At 47.8% G+C, this 22,009-nt stretch overlaps 2 protein-coding genes across 2 annotated transcripts; both read right to left on the reverse strand.

Annotated features, from left to right (window-relative positions):
• Positions 1-9,860: 9,860 nt before the first annotated feature.
• Positions 9,861-10,725, reverse strand: LOC125506283 (zinc finger protein ZAT7-like). Its single transcript, XM_048671134.2, has one exon. The coding sequence runs from the start codon at positions 10,556-10,558 to the stop codon at positions 10,163-10,165; it is 396 nt and encodes a 131-aa protein (XP_048527091.2). The 5' UTR covers positions 10,559-10,725; the 3' UTR covers positions 9,861-10,162.
• Positions 10,726-14,942: 4,217 nt separating this feature from the next.
• On the reverse strand, positions 14,943-15,647 carry LOC125506284 (zinc finger protein ZAT7). The gene has a single exon (XM_048671135.2). It carries the CDS (start codon positions 15,489-15,491, stop codon positions 15,096-15,098), a length of 396 nt encoding a protein of 131 aa, XP_048527092.1. The 5' UTR covers positions 15,492-15,647; the 3' UTR covers positions 14,943-15,095.
• Positions 15,648-22,009: the final 6,362 nt, after the last annotated feature.

Raw genomic sequence — 22,009 nt, forward strand, 5'->3', positions numbered from 1 at the left:
CATACTTTGATGCAAAAGGTTTGGAAATGAAGCAATGCGATGCACCCGTGTCAAAAAAAACTTTTGCAGGAATATCATTAACAGGAAGGTTACCCATGATCACATCTGACGAGTCCTCTGCCTGAGCTGCATTCACCATATTGACCTTGGCGAATTTGGGGTTATACTTGACCACAGCTGTACTTGTCGATCTGACAGGAGGAGGAGGAGGAAGACGCCTCTGGTTGAGACACTTGTTGGCATAGTGACCCTTCTGTTGGCACTTGTTGCACGTGACCTCTGAAAGCGGACGGTGATACGGAGCACTCGATCTTGGAGCTTGAGACGAAGTCTTGTTCTGAAAGCCAGGGTTGGGTGGGTGGGAAGAACCACTGCCACCTTTGCTCTTCTGCTGATACGGCTGACGGAACGGAGGAGGAGGAAGCCAAAACTTCTGCTGCTTGACCACTTTAGTAGAGGAAGAAGGAGTAACATCTCTGACTCGCTTCTTGGAAGCATCACACCTCAACTGAGCAGCCTCTTGCTTCAGTGCCATGTTGTAGAACTCATCGTATCTCAAGGGCTTGAAAAGGACAAGAGCGAACTGAATATCTTCTCTGAGACCACCCCTGAACTGGTATATCATGCTTTTCTCATCAGGGACATCCTGCTTAGCAAAGCGGGCGAGCTTCTGGAACAACTTGTTGTAGTCATAGACAGACAAAGAGCCTTGCTTCATATTGCGGAATTCCTCACGCTTGCTTTCAACCACGCTCTGCGGAATATGATGAGCTCGGAAATCTCGACGGAAATCATCCCAAGTGATAACACGTCCACCTCTGGAGTCCTTGTACTGCTGGAACCATTCTGCAGCTTGATCTTTGAGTTGGAAGGAAGCGAACTTAACAAAGTCCTCAGGTCTGACATTACTGCACTCGAAATGCTTACACAGATCCACAAGCCAATCGTCAGCATTGGTTGCCTCAACACAATTGCTGAAAGTCTTTGGCCCGTTAGCAAGGAACTGGTTGAGTGTAGCAAAGTGACTCTGATTGCTGCCTTTATTCCCTTGACTGCCTTGATTGCGCTCTTGAAGAATTTGCATGATCAGCTGTGTGTTTGCATTGGTTGCGGCCATCACAGCTTGCCATGCCTCCGGAGGAGATGGAGGTGGTGGCGGATCAGGATTCGGAGTCGTGCGCGTTGGAGGAGCCATCCTGAAGAGGTTGACCACCATTAGCACATTGACAGATAAATATTGAAGCTGAATCCAACGGAATTAAAATTGCAACATATAGTCTTCACATTCGAACAAAATGAACGAATGCATTCCTCTTGAAATGGTCACATATCCATAAATTGAGAAGCCACGTAGAATTAAGATAGAGAAATAAATCAATAAGGCATGGATCAAGAACGAATAATCGGTAAGAAATCCCAATCTCAAACCAATATCCGTGGAAGAAGAACTAGAGCTACTAGAATTCCCACCTATGAAACTTCCGAACCTTTCCGGTTATGCAATCAGGTGTTAGGGATACAGGGGAAGCATAATATCTCACCCAAACTAGCAAATCCTACATCCAGCTGTATCCATCCTTCAACACATAACCAAGAAACCTTCGGAAACCATCTACCTCAACCTTCGAAAAGCATCCATTATACAAGTTATGGTGATACTCCCGAACTCCCGCCCCAGTACTGGGTGGCGTCGAGGTTATCTCACCAACGAACTGCATAAAAGAGATTTTCGATGTCGGCGTACTAAACTCAGGTATTCCAGAACTGTAACGACAAAATTATGATGACAACACCTCAGAGCTCAACTCCCCGGGACACTTCCACTAAACCCCTGACAGGAGGCACCAAGACAATGTTCTCATCATAAAACCATCGGAACGATTCCAAGATACCCGCGTGATCCTAAATTTTTTTTAGTGAAATTTGAGAAGAGAAGAGTCAAAACTCTACGTTAGGATGCCTTACCAGAGTGATGAGGAGACTGGGAAGTAAAAAGAATTCCTAATCTCTCCGATATATAATTCCTAAAAGACTCAAAACATTTTTCTAGACATAACTCGGCCGCTAAAAATGATCAAGCAATGGGGCTCCTAAGGTCGGGGAAGGCTCTGAATACCAACTTGTAACACCCTCGATGCGACTATAGCTCCCACGTGTCGAGGCACGACTTAGAGACATAATCGCATTGAAGGCATATGTCACAAATTAGGCAATCTTCATAACATCTCATGTAATATGATAATAAAAAGGGAGATAACATAGTTGGCTTACACTCACCACGTCAATCAAGTACATAAATAACATTACATCACCCAAACACTCATGGCCCGACTACGGCGCCAAAATAAAAGAGAACCCAACATGCGACACGGTCCCAATCACCCCCAACTGGGCACCACTACTGATCATCGGGAAAGAAAACATAGTATCGTTGAGAGTCTTCGTCGAACTCCCACTTGAGCTCATACGCGTCTCCTGGAGCGGAATCATCAGGACCTGCATCTGGTGTAATAGTAATCTGTGAGCCACGGGGACTCAGCAATCTCGCACCCTCGCGATCAAGACTATTCAAGCTTATAGGAATGGCAAGGTAAAATATGAGTGGAGCTGCAGCAAGCAACTAGCAAGTATGGTGGCTAACTTATTCGCAAAAGAGAGCGAGAAGAGGAGGCAAAGCACGAGCGAGAAACTAGAGAACAACCTGCGCAAACATTACTCCAACACCGTGTCCACTTTTCGGACTCCGCCGAGAAGAGGCCATCACGGTAACACACTCAGTTGATTCATTTTAATTAATTAAGGTTCAAGTTATCTACAACCGGACATTAACAAATTCCCATCTGCCCATAACCGCGGGCACGGCTTTCGAAAGTTCAATCCCTGCAGGGGAGTCCCAACTTAGCCCATGACAAGCTCTCACGGTCAACGAAGGAATAGACCTCCTCCCAAGACGTTTCGATCAGACTCGGTATCTCGGTAACTCAAGACACTTCGACAGGTTAAAACAAGACCAGCAACACCGCCCGAATGTGCCGACAAATCCCGATAGGAGCTGCACATATCTCTTTCTCAGGGCACACTCAGATGAGCGCTCCATACAACTAAAACCAAACCTCGAGTTTCCCTGAGGGGGCGCTGCACATGACTCTAGTTTGGACCAACACTCAGAGGAGCACTGGCCCGGGGGGGTTTAAATAAGATGACCCGCGGGCTCCGGAAACCCGAGGGAAAAAGAGGCTAGGTGGCAAATGGTAAGACCAAGGTTGGGCAATGCTGGAAAAGCTTTAATCAAGGCGAACTATCAAGGGGTTCCCATTATAACCCAACCGCGTAAGGAACACAAAATCCGGGAACATAACACCGATATGACGGAAACTAGGGCGGCAAGAGTGGAAAAAAACACTAGGCGAGAGGCCGAGCCTTCCACCCTTTACCAAGTATATAGATGCATTAAGATAGCAAGATAATATAATGATATCCCAACAAGTAAATAAAAGATGTTCCAACAAGGAACGGCCTCCGATCTTCACCTGCAACTAGCAACGCTATAAAAGGGGCTGAGCAAAGCGGTAACATAGCCAATCAACGGTTTACTAGGACAATGGTGGGTTAGAGGTTTGACATGGTAATTTAGGAGGCTTGCAAGCAAGTGGTAGGCATCGTAACAATGGCATAGCAAAAGAGCGAGCAAACTGGCATAGCAAAGATAGTAGTGATTTCGAGGGTATGATCATCTTGCCTGCACAGTTGTCAGAGCTGACTGGATCCTCAAGAGCAAACTCAACGGGCTCCTCGTTAGCGAACTCGTCTCCCGGCTCTACCCAAGCAAGACAAACAAGCAACAAGGACACAATCAACCACGTGCAAACTCAAACAACACGATGTAAAGATGATATGCTATGCGGGATGCGATGCGGGATGCAAAATGCAAGATATGGCAGGAAATCCATGAACCTGGCCTCAACTTGGAAATCCAAGTGTGCCACTGGAAAGATGATATGAAATCGCTTGAAAACGATATAAAGAACGCCGGAATCGGAGTTACGGTTTGGAAATGGCAAGCGATTCAAAAATGACACCGGTCTGCGATTTACAGCAAGTAGGCATCTAAATGCAACGAGATGAACATGCTACAGCACCCAAACATGACAACAAAATACATGTCAGGGATGCCCACAAGATGCTTAACAAAAGTCTAGCACTGAGCTACGGCCAATTCATCCATTAACAGGTTCAAACAAGCATGGCAAAAATGCAAATGGTAAAACAGATCTCAGACTTAGTGAAATTAACACTTGTCTGGAATTTCAGATCATATAGCCCTCTTCGGAGCAACAAAACAACATGCTACAGGATCTGAACATGACAAAGAAAGACATGGCATGGAGCTACTCAACAAGCTTAACAAAAGTCCCTTAGTGACCTTGAGCCAAAAGGGATCACAAAATATACTAACAAGCACACGAACATAGCAAAAACATAATCAGTTTCAGACTTAGTGAAAACTGGAACATGCTGAAACATAACTCACAAAGGCATGTTCACGAGCTCGATGCACTCACCACGGTGCAAGTCATGGTAAGACAAGCATACACCCATAAATAAGGTACAAAATACAAGCTAGACATGGCAAGAACAATGGCATACCATGCACGGATCAACTACAATGACATCGGCAAAATCGCAAACGAGTTGACGATCTTCCCAGATTCGCAACGAAGTAAAAGTAGAGTTCGATTGACTCAAGCTAGGGTGCTCCATAATTGCAAGTAAATACATGGATGGATAGAGCATAACAAGATTAACAAAACTCCTTTACTGATTATCCTCAAAAGAGACACGGATCACTAGGAAACAGCAAGAACATATGGCATCATGAACTAAATAATCCCAGACTTAGTGAAAACTACTAAGTCCCTGAAAACAGATTTACCGGGTGCCTCACTTTGCAAGCTTGCACAAGTCATCACACACATCCTAAAAATGTATGGGTTGCACCTCTGGAAAGATAACAAGATGCTTAACAAAACATATGAGGACTCACAGGCATATCATGCACACAATAATCATGGCAAAAATGACAAAAGTCTAAGATGAACTAGCAGATCTGACAATTTACTCACGAAGCCTCCTTCTAACAGCATTTCGGGCATCAAGATGCACTCAAATGAAAATGATGCAATGGAATGAAATGAGACGAACATATGGATATACTATATCTCCAAATCGGAGCTACGGATGCGGAGATATCACAGGTCAAAGTATGCATAAAAATTAGGGTTCGGGGGACAAAAGTCAACCGCGGGATCCTTAGATCCAGATCTGGACGGCGCGGAAATCGAGGTCGCGGGATTTCCTGTTCACGCCGGAGAAGTGGAGGCGGCCGGCGAGGTCGGGGTGGGATCCGACCGGAGAAGTGGAGGCGGTGGCCGGAGCTCGGGGAACGAGGCGGCGGCGGCGGTGGGCGACCGGGGCGGCGGCGGCCGGTGGCAGCGAGGGGCGGCCGCGGTGGTGCGGTGCGGCGGCGCCGGCCACCGGAGATGGCGCATGGCGGCGGGGCGGCCGGGCTCGATGAAGACGGCGGCGGCTCGCGGTAGGAGGCGGCGCAGGCGGCTCGGGCCCTCGGGGGCTCTCCCCGGGCCGAGCGGGCCGCGGCGGGAGGCAGACGGCGGCGGCCACGTGGCGGCGAGCCACTGGCTGCGGGAGAGATCCGGACGTTGTCCGGCTCGTCCGGACACGTCCGGTGCGGCGGGGAGAGAATTTTTTTTAGGGTTTGAGGAGGGGGATCCGCGAATTTTTTGGAGGGGGGGTGTATATATAGGCATAGGGGGAGTTAGGAGAGTCCAAATGAGGTGCGGTTTTCGGCCACGCGATCGTGATCGAACGATCTAGATGATGGAGCAGAGTTTGGTGGGTTTTGGGCCAAATTGGAGGGGCGTTGGGCTGCAACAAACACGAGGCCTTTTCGGTCCCTCGGTTAACCGTTGGAGTATCAAACGAAGTCCAAATGATACGAAACTTGACAGGCGGTCTACCGGTAGTAAACCAAGGCCGCTTGACAAGTCTTGGTCCAATCCGGAAATGTTTAACCCCACACACAAAAAAAGCTAGAAATGACCACCGGAGGAGAACGAAGCGCCGGAATGCAAAACGGACAACGGGGAAAATGCTCGAATGCATGAGACGAACACGTATGCAAATGCAATGCACATGATGACATGATATGAGATGCATGACAACGAGAACAACACACAGAGACAAAGACCCGAACCCGAGGAAATAAATACAACTTAACGCCGGAAATGGCAAGAGTTGGAGTACAAATAGGGAAATTTACATCCGGGGTGTTACAACAGGCTGTTGCGCAGGAGGACGACGGACGTCGCAGCGGAGCTTCCCGTTGACGAGGTGGAGGACGAAAAGGACCACAATGGCGAAGCGAAATTAGCCCCGCGGGTCAACGCCCAGGCCAATCAAGCCCGCAGTCGAGCAACTGCCCCCGCGCATATCGCCAGTAGTCGCACGATCCCGATCGAAGCACCCCGAGGTCGTGTGGTAGTTTTGCAATCTGCCACATAATGGCCATATACATATTTCGTAGAAATAATAGGCCTAGCCCATAAATAATTTACGAAATTTCAAACTAGGCACATGCATAATGGCAAGTGATGGTTTTAAAGTTTAATAAGACCCCGAAAGATGAGAAACTATGAGACCTCTTTATAATGGGTTCACTACACCACAGTTAGTTACATGTGAAGGAGAGAAACGGAAGACATGCACGTGCTTGCTCGCCTGACCGGGCTCGGTGGACAAATTAGGTTTTTGAGAAGCGTTGTACGCGACTGCTCAAGTTCGTCATCGTGGGTCGTCTTCCATTTAAGTCAGGTGGTGCTACTCATCGTCGTCTTCGACGCCATCAGCAACAGATCGTCGCCAACATCGTCATGAAAAATGTCGCTCGTGCAGCATCTAACGAACAGTACGTCCATCGTGATCTGTTCATGTCCCTACCTGTAGTTGTAGTTACATGTGTGATACTGTTATGCTGGTTTTCCTATTCATTTAGTATGCTAGATTGTTGCATGCTATTTTTTATACTAGTCATGAATTAGTTTCTAGAATTAATCATAAATTCGCCTAATTTTTCAGCAATTCAAAAACCTAATTGTCTGCAAATTCCTGGGTTAACTATGACTGGATTCGCTGATGCACTAAGGCCTGACAATTTTACCGGTGTGCACTTTAAGAGGTGGCAATTGAAATCGACACTCTGGCTTACTGCTATGAAAGTTTTCCACGTTGGTGCTGGTATGCCAGATGGAACATCCGAACAAGATCAGAGAATGTTTCAGGAAGCCAATACTATGTTTGTGGGATGCATTCTGAATGTTCTTGTTGACCGTCACTCCGATGCGTATATGCATATACAAGATGGAAAGACACTGTGGGACGCGCTGAATGCTAAATTGGGTGCAACAGATGCAGGCAGTGAACTGTACATCATGGAGAGTTTTCACGACAACAAGATGGTGAATAACTATTCTGTGGTTGAACAAGCTCATGAGATACAATGCATTGTGAAGGACGGGAACTCCAAGTGTGTTCTACTCGATAAATTCGTTGGTTGGGTGCATGATTGCAAAGTTGCCTCATTCATGGAGGAATTCCGCCACTACTCTGAAACATAAGAGACATTGGATATAAGTTGAAAAATCTGATTGCATATCTTGATGTCGAAGAGAAGCTCGGGTTAAATACATTGCTGAGAAAGGAGGCGAGGTTCAGCCTACCGTCAATATGGTGCAGAGGTACCTACAGAATAAGAACAAAGGGAAGAACAAGTAGGTTTTCAATAAGCCTGTCAAGACTACTACCTTCAAGAAGAAGACGAAGCTGAATAAGGCTAAGCTAGAGTGTGACGCATGTGAAAAGCCCAAACACTTTTCCAAGAAATGCCCAGAACATGCAGACCCATAGGGAAAACGAGCTCCAAGACCGTCAACATGGTGATCGGTAGCAATACCGATGGGTAGGGTAATTTACCTATTGTTTTTTTTAGTATTTCAACCATCTTCTTATTCGGGTGCTAACGTTCATATGTGTGTGCTGACATATCTTTATTCACTTCTTATCAGGTTGCATAGGATTCTTCGGTCATAATGGGGAATGGGTCACATGCTTCTCTTTGTGGCATTGGCACAGTGGATCTAAAGTTTACTTCGGAGAAAATCATAAAGTAATTGTATCAAGATATGGACAATTTAGCACGAGTCTTTCACCAAACACTTGCCGGGCGTGGTGACCCCCATGGACGGCATCCGCAGGCGGATAGAACCTGCGCGGTGGACGGACGTGAGGTATACAACGACGGCAGCAGGGAGGGAGCAAAGCGGATGCAGAGGAAGGGAATGGGATGGACACGCGGGTCCGAGTGTTGTTTTGGGTGGGTTGGATGTGTCCGGATCCTATGTGGCGGAGGTCTGGCTCCTGCAAAGCCCCCTAGTTTGCTTCTGGTTTGCGGAAAAACAGACAGGCGAACTGGTAAACTTGGTTTGAGGGTCCGGACAACTTGATTTAGACGTTTGCGGGTGATTTAAGGGTCTGCTTTGAAGATGTTCTCAATAATAAGAAGCGAGAGGACAACAAGAAGCACCGTAATGGTTGTTGCAATGAGAAGAAAGAGGAATCCCATATCTCTCCAAACATGCCTTTTCCCTGCTTTATATATAAAGCAGCACATTGAAGTACAAAGCTGGTCGATACAATGTGTTGAGGAACGCCTCTTACAGAACATATCTACAAATATAACAGGAAGCAAAGAACTATCCTAACACGTTGCCGAGGCCCGACCAAATATGCCTAAGCTCCATGACAGAGCCCCAGGACGGTGTGGACGTCAAGCGTCACCGCTGCCGAGCGCGACCAGAAATACAACTGGGTTTTCACTCGGAGCTTTGGTACAAGGATGAGTTTGACGACGAGGTCTTCAGGAACAAAGAGGCGTCAACGGGCGTCGCGGGCGCTGGTGCCAAAGTGCAAAGCTTTCCCTCAGAAACTTGCCTGCACCACCAGGAGGCCCCCTGAACACCACTACGACGAAGGCCAACCTAGTCACACCAGATTTGGGCATCATCACTTCTAAAGAAAGAGGACATGCCAGAACCTCCGCTACTACACCCCTGGTCTCCCTCACAACTAAGGCCTTGTACAATGGGAGGTGCTTAGAGACATGCTTAGAAAAATAAACCGGGTTTTTCTGAAGCACCGGTGCCTATTTCTACAGGAGAGACGCTTAGTTAAGCGTCTATTCTGTACAAATAGGCACTGGTGCTTAAAGAAAGCCTGATTTATTTCTCTAAGCACCTCCCCTAACCATCTCCCGTTGTACAAGGCCTAAGAGGTGAAGCCACCACCGATCTGGTGGGGGGGGGGGGGGAGGGATTAGAGGAAAGGGAGACCTCCGGTGGCATAGGTTTGGCCCTCCTAGTCGCTCCCGCGCGGGAGCAACGTGGAAGGGGGTGTTTTTTTTTCTTGTTTGCTTTCCCCTTATGACCTTCAAGAGGAATCCCTTATGCTTAAGGTAGCTGGCGGATTCAACTGCGGTATCTGGTAGCAAAAAGGTATGATGGGAGATAAGGCTTCCGGATGATGAGTAAATGGCCATCAAAAATAAATTATGGTTTTCCTATTTCATATATGACCATCAAACTACTTTCTCCGTCTCAAAATGTAAGATCATTTTTTACACTATGATAATGTCAAAAATAGTCTTACATTTTGGGACGAAGGACAGAGGGAGTACTATTTATAAGTCACTCGTTAATGTAAGCCAGTAAATGAATCTGCTAATCACTGTATAAGATTGTAAAAAACATTTATATTTCTTGAAGTTTATCCTCATCGTGAATAGATCATTCCACACCACTCCAACAAGATTCATTCATACTGCATCCCGTTTCAGCACGACCATGTGGCCCTGTGGGCGCGCGATACAACATAAACGAACGAACTAATGTATATAATCACCGAAGAAGTCATCATACTTATATGCATATATACACATATAAAGGAATGAAGGAACCAATAATCAACACCTACGGCTACGAGTGTGCACGCATATGCATGCCAGGAACTCTGCACTAGAACTACTGAGATGAGTCTAGACAAAGAGCTCGAGCAGAACGGGCGGCGCCTGCGCCGCCTCGTCACGGTGCCGGCGCATGTGGCCGCCGAGCGCCTGCCCCGTCTCGAACCCTTGGCCGCAGATGTGGCACCGGTGCTCAGACTTGTGATCGGCCGTACTCTTGGGCTTGACGGAGTAGTAGTGATCGCCGGTGGTGAGGGCGAGCGCGAGCCCGTGGCGGCCGCGGAGGTGGCTGGTCCGGTGGCCGCCGAGCGCCTGGAACGACGGGAACGAGCGGCCGCACGTCTTGCACACGAACTGATCCCCACCGGCTGCGGCGGCAGCGCGGTGCATCTTCTTGTTGAGGCCGGCGACGGCGCCGAGGGAGAGTGACACGGCCTGGTGTGCTGCAGCTCGCTGGTGCTTCGTCATGGACGTGCGTACAAGTGAAGAACAGGGAACCTGTGGAGCTGAGGAAACTGTAGCCTGTGGGATGCGATCGACCACTGGAAGCGGGAAGGAGCTAGCTAGGCACGACTGGGTTTAGATTTCAGAAGAAACCGGAGGTTGTTGAGTTGTGGAGCATGTCTGCTTGGTTGGGCATTTATATACGGGAGGGAGGAGGGAGGGGCAGGCAGACGAGTAGCTGGGTCGGTCGCTAGCAGCCCAGGTGGTCTCACGTGCACGATCCGTCAGGGTTCCGGTGTTGGCGTCGCGATCGGCGGGCGACTCGGCTATCTATACGGAGTACTCCCTCGGTTTGAAAATAATTGTCATCAAAATAGATATATTTAAAATTAAAATACATTTAAATATATCCTCTTTTATTCATCTTGATAACATGTATTTTCGGACGAAGGAAGTACGTGCGTGTGCGCTGCGCTGGCTTCATTGATTCATTCATACCGCCGGCGGCCCGCGAAACGGCACGGAAGCTAAGCTCACGGTGACGGTGTCATTTAAAAAAACAGACGAAGCTCACAAGAAGGGTCCACCAAAGTTAAAAAAACAGATGAAGCTTCTTGTCGAGGCCGGCGCCTGTGTGTGAATGGATGAGTGGATCAAGCGCTGGTTTAGGGAATACGCGTCCATCTCACAGGTCAAGAGTCAAGACAGAAAGTCTTGGTCCCGAAGAATAAAAAGCGCTTGGCGAACCAGACTCTATCCAGACAAACAAACGGTGGGTCCAAGCTTAACAGATTCGGCTTACTTAACATGGTTGGTCCGTCGGTCGTCTTCTCCAAGTAGACAATGGCTTCGCTCGTACTCACAGAGAGCTGCCCATTCATTCCAGGAACGCGCGAGCGCGTGTGCCACGCTGTCTGGAGGATTTCATTATTAGTACACTCGTATAAGAAATTTCTAGGATGGGTATACGTACATGCCATCAATACCATATTCATCGTCCACTCAAATTATACTGGTAGGACGCGACGCTCCCCAGCCAACTTGCATAGTAGCAACATGTGCCGGAAATTACGACGACCGATCTGCATAGCCCGCTTGCCGGTCATTGACGTACGTCGGCTAGCTGAGTTATACGTAAGTGCCTGGCACACGTACGACGATCCGCAGGAAGAGTGTACTATTCTCTCGGAATGTACTGCTCGTTCGACGTGCTAGCACGCCTGTTTTTCTCTTTGAAGTTGCTCGATAGTTGACATGAACTCATGATCCCTCTATACTCTTGACGCCCAACCAAGCCTGCGAGGAAATTTTTTGGCCCGTTTGATTGGTTGGGCCGCATTTAAATGTTGGCCTGCATGAAACTTAAAGCACTCCCCAAGTAGGCCAGTTAGAAACGGTCGAATCGGCGGTTTTTCAGCGAGCAAGGCTGGATCGAACCACCTCAAGCTCACGTGGTGGATCCTCTTGCACAAGAGGATGCGGCCGGCCTAGTATACACCATGTACTTTGCTTCTTCTTCCACCTTCATTAACCTCATTCCCTAATCTTCTTTATTCCATCCCTTCTAATCTACACAGCAGTGCTTTGATTCGAGGTAAGCTTCACACGAAAAAAATGAACATCAATATTATGGTTTTATTTTTTTGTGATCAGTTTGTAGTTTTGTCGATTGTGAGTGTTCAATCTTGTGTTCATGTTTGAAGCTATTTTGACGAATTTTATCAAATTCGTCACACACAGTCGACCATTTGGACGCCGGCGGCTGCGTTGACAAGCACTTCGGTGCCATTCAGCCCCTGCTCGTCCTCCAGCGTCATGGACACCATGGCGCGGGCTACCTCTCGATCTCCGCCGTTTCTCGATAGATCTCGTCGTGCTTGATGACGAGGTTGATGAGCGATACGATGACGTCGAAGAGAAGCCCCACGAGAAACGCCAGCGACCACTCAAATAGATCTCGCCTGCGGTGAAACGTTTTTGCCGTAGTGGAGATTGAATCCGAACGACGCGCATCTTCGCCTGCTGCCTGTTCGCTTCGTCTTCCTCTGTTGCTTCACCTCCCGTTGCAGCCTGTTCGCCTCCTTCTCCTGTGCCTATATAAGAGAGGTTGCTCCTCTACAGAGAGGCACATCAGAAAGACCATCTCTCTCTCACCACCAAGTTCCTGAGCACAGTGCTGCTGCTACATTCTTCCCCATCCCGGCTTGCAGCGTGCACCGCAGGTCGGGACAATAGGCCTCCGAAACAGCACCTGTTTGAATGCTGTACGGGAGAAGGGTGATAAGGTTTTTGGGAGCGCTCCGCGCGACTACTGACTTCTTCGTCACGGACGCCCCGAACTCCGACGACTACTACTTCCCTGACGTCAACAACCTTCTCGATGACATGGCTGGCGAGGAAACCTACCCCAAGTCCAGTGCTTCTCCTGCTGCTGTCACATACGTGTTCTTCCTCTTTCTGTTAGAGATCCTGCCACAGTTCCTTGTTCTAGCATCTGTCCTAGATATGTTAGGTTCTACTTCATATATGCAGCATGCTCTACTGTCTACTCTAGATATGTTTGGTTATAGTTCATATTTGCAGATGCTATTCACCTTCTCTCTGTCAGATTGCATGAGTTGCTTTATCTCTGCTATACTAGTCATGCTTTATTTAGTATTTCCATTAATAAAATTATTCGATAAATTGCTCATATTTCCAACAGTGGTCATGGTTGCCGCCGACGCCTCCATGCCGGAGCGCGGCAACAAGGAGGCCATCGGCCGCCACGGCCTTGGGGTTCTTGCAACCGCAGCCGAGCGTGAACCCGATGCCGCTGAACCGCTTTCTCGCCACCACCGTCCACCGCAATTGCCATGGCACTGTGTAACTCTGTGTGTTATGTGTAGCTATTAACTAAGTGTGTTCAGTGTATGCATGCAAACAACGTACACTAGTATGAGCACATCTAATGTGATCAACCAAACACAATGCGTAGAGGCGTTGCTACGATGCAGAGAGAGGGGATGCATGCAACCAATCAACTTGCGAATGATGATTTTTTGCCTGCATATGCTCAACCAGGTCCAGCCGGAACAAGTATGCCAAGAGGCAAAAAGTAATGCAGGTAACCAAACGCATCCTAGTCGACTCCTTCATGATGCTTTCGTCTTTTTCTTGATGGATGAGGATTGTGCTGCGTGTACACCATCGACGTCTTGACTTATGGTTATTACAAACACAGGGTGTGAAAATCATCATAAGCATGCTAACTTCATTAAATTTATGTATATTCATCTTTATATACTAATTAAAATAAAGTAGGATTACCAGTCGGCATGAGTGGTGAGCTATCTAACCTAAGATGCCATGCCTGAGAAGGTACCTTAGTCTCGGTCCAGCTTAGTCTGAAAACATTATGGTCAGACTACATCTATTAGAGTGCGACGATGAAATAACCACCAAGGTTTATGGTTTTTTTTTCATGGCTCAATGCAATTTTTTATTATTTTAGAACTATGTAGTAAATGTTCACTATGAATTGTTGAAATTGTGTCAATGTATTATCAAATGCACGCACTTTGTGAGATGAATGTTTATGTATGAGTATGAGTTGCCGTATTTTTTACGTGGTAATATGTGTCTCATTAATAAAATAAAGATTCACTTACAAGCCATGTAAACATCGACATTACAGGACTGAAAAGACAGGATAATCCTATGCAAAAACCAGCACTTGTCCCTCTACACTAAGAAAAAGAAGACAAATCACCTCTTAACCCGAACTCGACGCGGCTCCATCGCTGATCAACAGCTTTACGGACCTCCAAAGTAGTTTGCCTGAAGTAAAACCATTGCCGTTGAAAGAATTAGACCGGGGCAACGTGTCCCCGGACACACGATCGAACTTCAGAACTGACACCCCCGCACGACTACGACATCGAAGGAGGAAACCAAAACAGTCAACCTTCAACCACAGACTCAGCACAAGATGCACCATCTTCCAGCTGTCACTTGCGTAGACAACCGTCTGCGCGTACTTCTAGATGACAAAACCCCTCCTGCTCCACCATGACGCCGGAGAAAAAGCCACGGCAACGGAAACGGAGCAGAAGGAGAGACACCTGATGAAGTCGCCGCTGCCGCCTCGCCGGCATCATCCATGAACCCTAACACCGACGATCTAAAGGATCGGCAAACACAAGGTGCCATCAACTCCGAGGAGCCACCATGAAGGGCACCACCGGTGTGGGAGTGAAGTTGAGGCAGATTTATTCGTCCGGAAGTTTATATCCTTCTCATGAATAGATCATTCCACACCACGCCAGCACGATTCATTCATAGTGCACCCCGTTTCAGCACCGTAAGAGCATATACCGGGCTGGATTATGATTGAGTCAACTGAGGAATAGTTCATTTTGAAATAACATAAACGAACGAATCCATGTATATAATCTCTGAAGAAGCTGCAATTCTATATGTACACGTATAAAAAGGAATGAACCAACTCTACTACGACTACGAGTGCGCACGCATACGCATACCGGGAACTTAACTCTGCTCTAGAACTACTCAAATCAGGCTAGACAAACAGCTCGAGCAGGACGGGCGCCGCCTCCTCACGGTGCCGGCGCATGTGGCCGCCAAGCGCCTGCCCCATCTCGAACCCTTGGCCGCAGATGTGGCACCGGTGCTCAGGCTTCTGATCCGTACTCTTGGGCTTGACGGAGTAGTAGTGATCGCCGGCGGTGAGGGCGAGCGTGAGCCCGTGGCGGTCCCGCAGGTGGCTGGTCCGGTGGCCGCCGAGCGCCTGGAACGACGGGAACGAGCGGCCGCACGTCTTGCACAGGAACTGATCCCCACCGGCTGCGGCGGCGGCGCGGCGCATCTTCTTGTTGAGGCCGGCGACGGCGCCGAGGGAGAGCGAGAGGGAGAGGGACACGGCCTGGTCCGCTGCTGCTCTCTGGTGCTTGGTCATGGACGGACGAACGGTGAATCTGTGATGGGAGGACTAACTAAGCAACTAGTGAGAAATGAGATCCTGAGAAGTTGAAGTTTGCTGGATCGTGGCAGAAGGATTGGATGGGATTCAGAGGAAAGCCAAAGCTGTGGATTGGTGTCTATCGGGTGTGTGCATGGTTGGTGTTTATATAGTGGAGTGTGGAGAGGCGGTAAGACGAGTACTCGTCGTAGATCAGCACGGTCGCTAGCTCACCTGTGCCCCACGTCGGGGCTGACATCGCGATCTTGCCGGCGGGCGACTCGGCCGTCTCTATCGCTTCACTGGGCTTGGGCTAGAGGAGGAGCGGGGACGCGGTTGGTTAGATTGACGGGCCGTGTGCGCTGCCCTGGCTTCATCCGGACCGCTCCGCGAAACGGCACGGAAGCTAGCAGCTCACTCACTCACCAATAATCCTACACTTACAGGGCATTGGACACGGGAAAGAGGTTACGTGCTAACGTGCCTACTCTTCATTAATCTCTTCCACTTTGAATTTCGTTGAGGGTCTCATCACTAACCAACCACAGATTTGCACTTCCATCCGTAACTCCTTTCGTGTCAAAACAGTCCGTAAGTATAGCATTTTCCCTCACTCACGGTGTCATCGGTTAAAAAATGGAGGAAGCCGAGAAGAAGAAGGGTCCACCAACCGGCCAGTGACGTATTCCGTTGCGCTTGTGTCTGTGTGCGGTCGGTGTGGATCGAGCTCTGGTTTGGTTTGGGGAAGCACCCACTTCGCAGGTCAAGGATCAAGAGTCAAGAGTCAGGAGTCAAGCCTTGCTCCCGAAGAATATCGTTCGTACTACTACTACTCCTGGATCGTGCTCAAGGCTCCCCGTCGACTACTGTCCATTCGTTCCAGTAACGTGCGAACGCATAGTCTGGCTCTGGCATGGACAAATTTCTCGGATACACACACGTACATATGGTCTGTCGTTGTCGCTGTTTGATTTAATTAACATCAGGCTAATGAACGTTGGGCCTAATCTCGGACTAGAACACCAACGTTATGCGGAAGCGTACAAACTTACAGGTGCCCATGGCTGCACCTTGTGATCTCCAGCAACAGGAGATTCTCGTGGAAGAAAAGCAAGAGCAGGGAGACGCCTAGGGCAGCACTAAGCCGCCGGCACAGCCCCTGCGGTGGCCGGCGGTGGAGATGGCCTTCTGATCCCCTTGGGCACCCTTTTAGAATCGGCTGTTAGGAGTTTGTTGGGGTTCATCACATGTATGCCTGTGTGTTATTGCCCAAGGGGCCTCACCACCTCCTTTTGTACTTGGTGTTAAGAAAACATGGACTAAAAACAAAAGTTACATTTTTTCGTGTACCTTCGATCGTAGCACAAACGTGGGAGAAGAGCTTCCCCTTTTCTCTCGGTCAGTTATGACCTGAGATCAAATTCCAACAGTCGCAAGTCGCAACATGTCCTAGTTTGTATGCAGAAACCAAGTCTGAGGCCGCTCCGTCTCGGCTGTCTGTAGTGATCGACGTACGTTGGCCAAACCCGACCCCCTGATTTTCACCCAATTAAACATTTTCATCTCACCTCGTAAGCCTTCTTCGCACGTAAGCCTTCGTAGGTCTAGCAAATCTCATGTGCTACGTCAAGTGTCTCGCACACGTAACCATGTCCTATTTTTTGAATGAAATATATAAATAGTGTTGCTAAATCTCAGTTGACTAAGACTTGGCTATGTCTTGATCAATGAAATATATATATTTGGTTCTTCAAGTCTCAAAACAGAATAAGCTTGGTCCAAAACCAGATTTTAAGCACGTTGACCGTGTTTGACTGATAAATAATAAATTATAAAACAAAACAATACAAAAAACTGAAATTGTGTCGCAACAAAGAAGTTTGCGTGCTATAGGTGCGTGAAAATTTATGTGGTGTTTCAACTTCGAGTAGCTCAAGGCAAAAAAAACAAATTTTGGCACACAAAAAAAGCCAAAATTTGTGTGTTTGGCTAGAACTCCTCGGATGTTATTTAACAACAACAATTTACGCGCACCTAGTGCACCCAACCATGTTGGTTGTCACGAAATTTCAGATTTTTTTGAATTTTTGTTTTCTATTTTTTTCATTTACTGTTCATCGGTCAAACCTTGTTCTTTTTTTTTGCGGCAAAGAGGAGTTTTATTCCAAAATTATAGGATTACAATCTACTGGCAAGAGATCCTCGATACATGGAGGGCCTCTCTAAAGCCAAACAGCAGTACACGATTCTGTACGGCTGTAATTAGCCAGACAATCTGCTATCCTATTTTGACCCCTATAAATCTTCTGGGGAATAAACTCCCTCTCCTCCATCGGGGCCTTGATCTCAGCTACCAAGTGCCCATAAACTGAACGTGAGAGATTTTCATTTGATAAGATGGACAGAGCCTCAATTGAATCTGACTGGATGATCACTTGCAGTTTTGTGTGTTGGAGAGCTAAAGTCATGCCTTGCATAAGCGCATGGATCTCAGCTTCAAAAGCATCATTGCATCTGAATAAAACCCTATAAGCAGCAAAGATGACCGAACCGTCATGACGTCGTAGCACCATACCAGTCGCAGCCGAGCCATCATGAACAGAAAAGGAACCATCCACCGAGAGCGCCGCCTGGCCCACTAGAGGAGGAGGCCATGGCACACACTGGCCGCTACCCATAGGTTCCGGAGTCCGGACCTCCAATAGGGTCATTTTACCTTTGATAATTTCTTCAGTGCTATATCTCCGAGCAAGATCTAAGGACTTTAGATAACACACTTATTTCCAACAGAGGAACTACCTTGCCATGTGCTATATCTGACCTGAGACTCCAAATACGCCAAATAAGCAAAATAACCATGTCACGAACTTGATCAGAACATCCAGATAAAACATGTAACAGCCACTCCTCGCCATTGTCTATCAGTTGGTCTGTCGCCGGTAGCGGCCAGAACTCACGCATAGCCTCCCAAAGGGCCCTTGCATGGCCGCATGTAATTAAAGTATGGAAGGAACTCTCCACCTCAAGGCCACACACAGGACATGTTCCACGATTTGAGAGATGTCTAGTCACTTTGCATTCATTTGTTGCTAAGGCCCCGGCCGTAACCTTCCAGGCAGTGACCCGCATCTTGAGCGGAACTTTCGCTCGCCAGATACATGACCATAGAGAACGCTCACCACCCGGGCAGGTACTGGAAGCACCACCTGCAAAATTATCCTCGTGTTCATGTGTAGCCAGCCGGTAAGCACTCTTCACACTAAATCTCCCATTCTTTTCAGGGGCCCAGGCAAGGAAATCATGACGATTCCTAGGTGAAGTCCGAATTTTCAAAATATGATGTATGTCCATAGGCCAAAAATGCTCCTCAAGTCGCTCCATATTCCATGCACCATTATTATCAAGAAAATCAGAAACACGATTAAACCTACAGTTTCTCTTAGGCGTAACCGGCCGGTAATCATGGCCACGCGGAATCCATGGATCACGCCATGCTTTAACCGCAGCACCGTCACCCACTCTCCATATAATACCCTTCTTAACTAGATCCAGGCCATAAACAATACCTTTCCATACTGCCGATGCCGATGAGTTCGCCGGAAACACAGTATCAAGAATATTACCGTTCGGATAATACTTGGCCTTTAGAAGGCGGGCACACAAACTATCAGGGGAATCAATTAAACGCCAAGCCTGTTTAGCCAACATAGCTTGGTTAAATGCTCTCATGTCTCTGAACCCCATGCCGGCTTTTGATTTCGGCAGAGTCATTTTGTCCCACTTTAACCACGACATCTTCTTCTTTCCATTCTCAACACCCCACCAATATTGACGCATCAGTCGGGTTAGCTCGTCACATACTGATGCCGCTAATCGAAAAACACTCATGACATAACTGGGTATAGCTTGCGCCACTGACTTAATCAAAATCTCCTTATTACCAGAAGACATATATTGTTCACTCCAATCCACCAACCTCTTCCTTATATTAGACTGAAGCGTCTCAAATCTCCCTTTATGCATTCTTCCTTCTGGAACCGGCAAGCTTAGATATTTTGGCACAAATACTTCTATCGTTATTTCCAACAATCTCTTTACTTCCTCCGTGACCGTCGGTGCACAATTATCAGAAAACAGGATGGAACACTTCGATGGATTAATAAGTTGTCCGGTAGAAGCTGCATAAGTGCTCAACAAACCTTTGACAATCGTTGCCTGTTGTACGAAAGCCTTAAAGAATAACAAGGAATCATCTGCAAACAACAAATGTGAAATAACCGGCGCCCTTCGACAGATCTAGATTCCTTCGAACCCACCCTCCAGTTTTGCTCTGGTGATCAAGGCAGATAAAGCATCAGCAACAAACAAGAACAAAAAAGGTGATAGAGGATCACCTTGACGGAGCCCACGAGTCTGTCTGAAGGACTCCAATAACTTCCCATTAAACTTGACCGAATATTTCACCGATGTGACACAAGCCATTATACACGTAATCCATGATGCAGAGAAACCCCACTTGGCTAAGGCTTTTTCCAAAAAATCCCAATCAACACGATCATAAGCTTTTGATAAGTCTAACTTGTATGCACAATAAGCAGGATCATTATTCTTTAGAGACTGAATAAAATCGATGCACTCGAAAGCAATAATAGAATTATCGGAGATAAGACGCCCTGTAACAAAGGCACTCTAATTTTCTGAAATAAGCTCCACAAGAAAGGGTCGTAATCGGTTCACCATGCACTTCGACACAATCTTATAAACCACGTTGCAAAGACTTATTGGTCTAAAATCCTTAAGTTCCTTGGGGTGTGGAACCTTTGGGATTAAGACAATAGCGGTGTCATTTACGCCCTCCGGCATAATTCCAGTCACAAAAAAAATCCAAAACAGCGGCAATAATTTCAGATTTAAGGACTGCCCAGTTGCGCTGATAAAACCATGAGGGAACCCGTCCGTACCTGATGCCTTAAGAAGACCTATTTGAAATAGTGCATCAGAGACCTCCTTTTCAGAAAAAGGAGCACACAAGGCAGTATTCATCTCCTCGGTCACCTTGGGAGTAATACTGTCCAATAACACCTGAGGATTTAAAGTTGGATCCTTAGTGTAAACTTCCTTAAAATACGAGCATGCCATGCGCTCCATATCAGAAGGACCATCACTCCAAGTCCCATCATTCTTGCGTAGACGCTGGATATAATTGTGTCGCGCTCTCCAAACCGCTCGGCGATGGAGGTAGCTAGTATTCCGCTTGCCTTCCTTCAACCAAGTGATGCGTCACCGTTGTAGCCATAGCATTTCCTCACGATAGAGTAGTTCATCCAGTTCACTCATTTTTTGCCGGATAGCAGCACGGTTCGCGTTGTCCGTTTGCAAGTCTGCTAATTCCCCACGAAGCCGCTCAATGTCCCGTGTAACATGACCAAAGTTGGCCTTGCTCCACTCCCGTAGGCTTCTCATCATCACTTTAAGAGAGTCTGCAACCGAGCCCAAATTTCCATCCGGCCGCCTCCTCGCCCAAGTACTAGTCACCACATCCTGCAAAGAAGGATCACGTTCCCACATTATTTCATAGCGAGGCGATGAACGCCGTCTCGTATCCCCATCCTCAGGAGCCAGCTGAACCACGACAGGGCAGTGGTCAGAACATGACGACGCACGATGCAGTACCCTGGACACCGGAAACAGGTCACGCCAAACCTCGTCGGCGCATGCACGATCCAATCGAACACGTACATTACGATCCCCTTGCTGGCCATTATCATATGTGAAAGGCAGTCCTGAAAAACCCAAATCTTCTAGCTCACACACTAACAAGCAGTCCCGGAACGCTGTCATTTGTCCTTCAGCTCTCAAACTCCTCGACAGATGCTCATGCTGCCAAAGCGCCTCGTTAAAATCTCCACAAACCAGCCAGGGAACCTACGAGACTGCTCGAAGCCTTGATAGATGATCCCACATCAAGTGGCGATTCTCCACCCGGGGCTCGCCGTAGACGAAGGTTGCTCGCCACCTTGTACCATTACTGTCATCATCCACTAACACATCAATGTAGCGTGCGCACGAGTCAAGCACCGTGACCTGGAGTGACTCATCCCAGAATAAAGCCAACCCACCTCTCAGGCCATCACTGCCCACGCCACAGAAACCTCTCATCCCTAGTCTCCACTTCAACTTCTCAACTTTCTCAGATGCTTGTTGTGTCTCACAGAGGAAGACAAGCTTGGGGGAATTGGCTTTTGAGAGGGCCAAGACCTTGCGAACTGTCCGGCGGTTCCCCCCACCCCGGCAGTTCCAAAACATGAGATTCATTGATCCCGGCGCGGCTCCTCGCGAGAGCCCGCCAATTTATTATCACTTAACTCAACGTCTGCATCCACCTTTGCACGCTTTCCAGAGAAACTAGATGACAGAGAGTGCCCCGCAGATAGGCCATCCTCCTTTCCGTCAGTAATAGCTAAGATCCCCAGGGCTGATGTGTTGCTTGGAGGCACCTCAACGCCCAAGTTCAG

This window comes from Triticum urartu, chromosome 5A (genome assembly GCF_056163025.1).
Source record: "Triticum urartu cultivar PI428250 chromosome 5A, HENAU_Tu73, whole genome shotgun sequence".
NCBI classification, from domain to species: domain Eukaryota; kingdom Viridiplantae; phylum Streptophyta; class Magnoliopsida; order Poales; family Poaceae; genus Triticum; species Triticum urartu.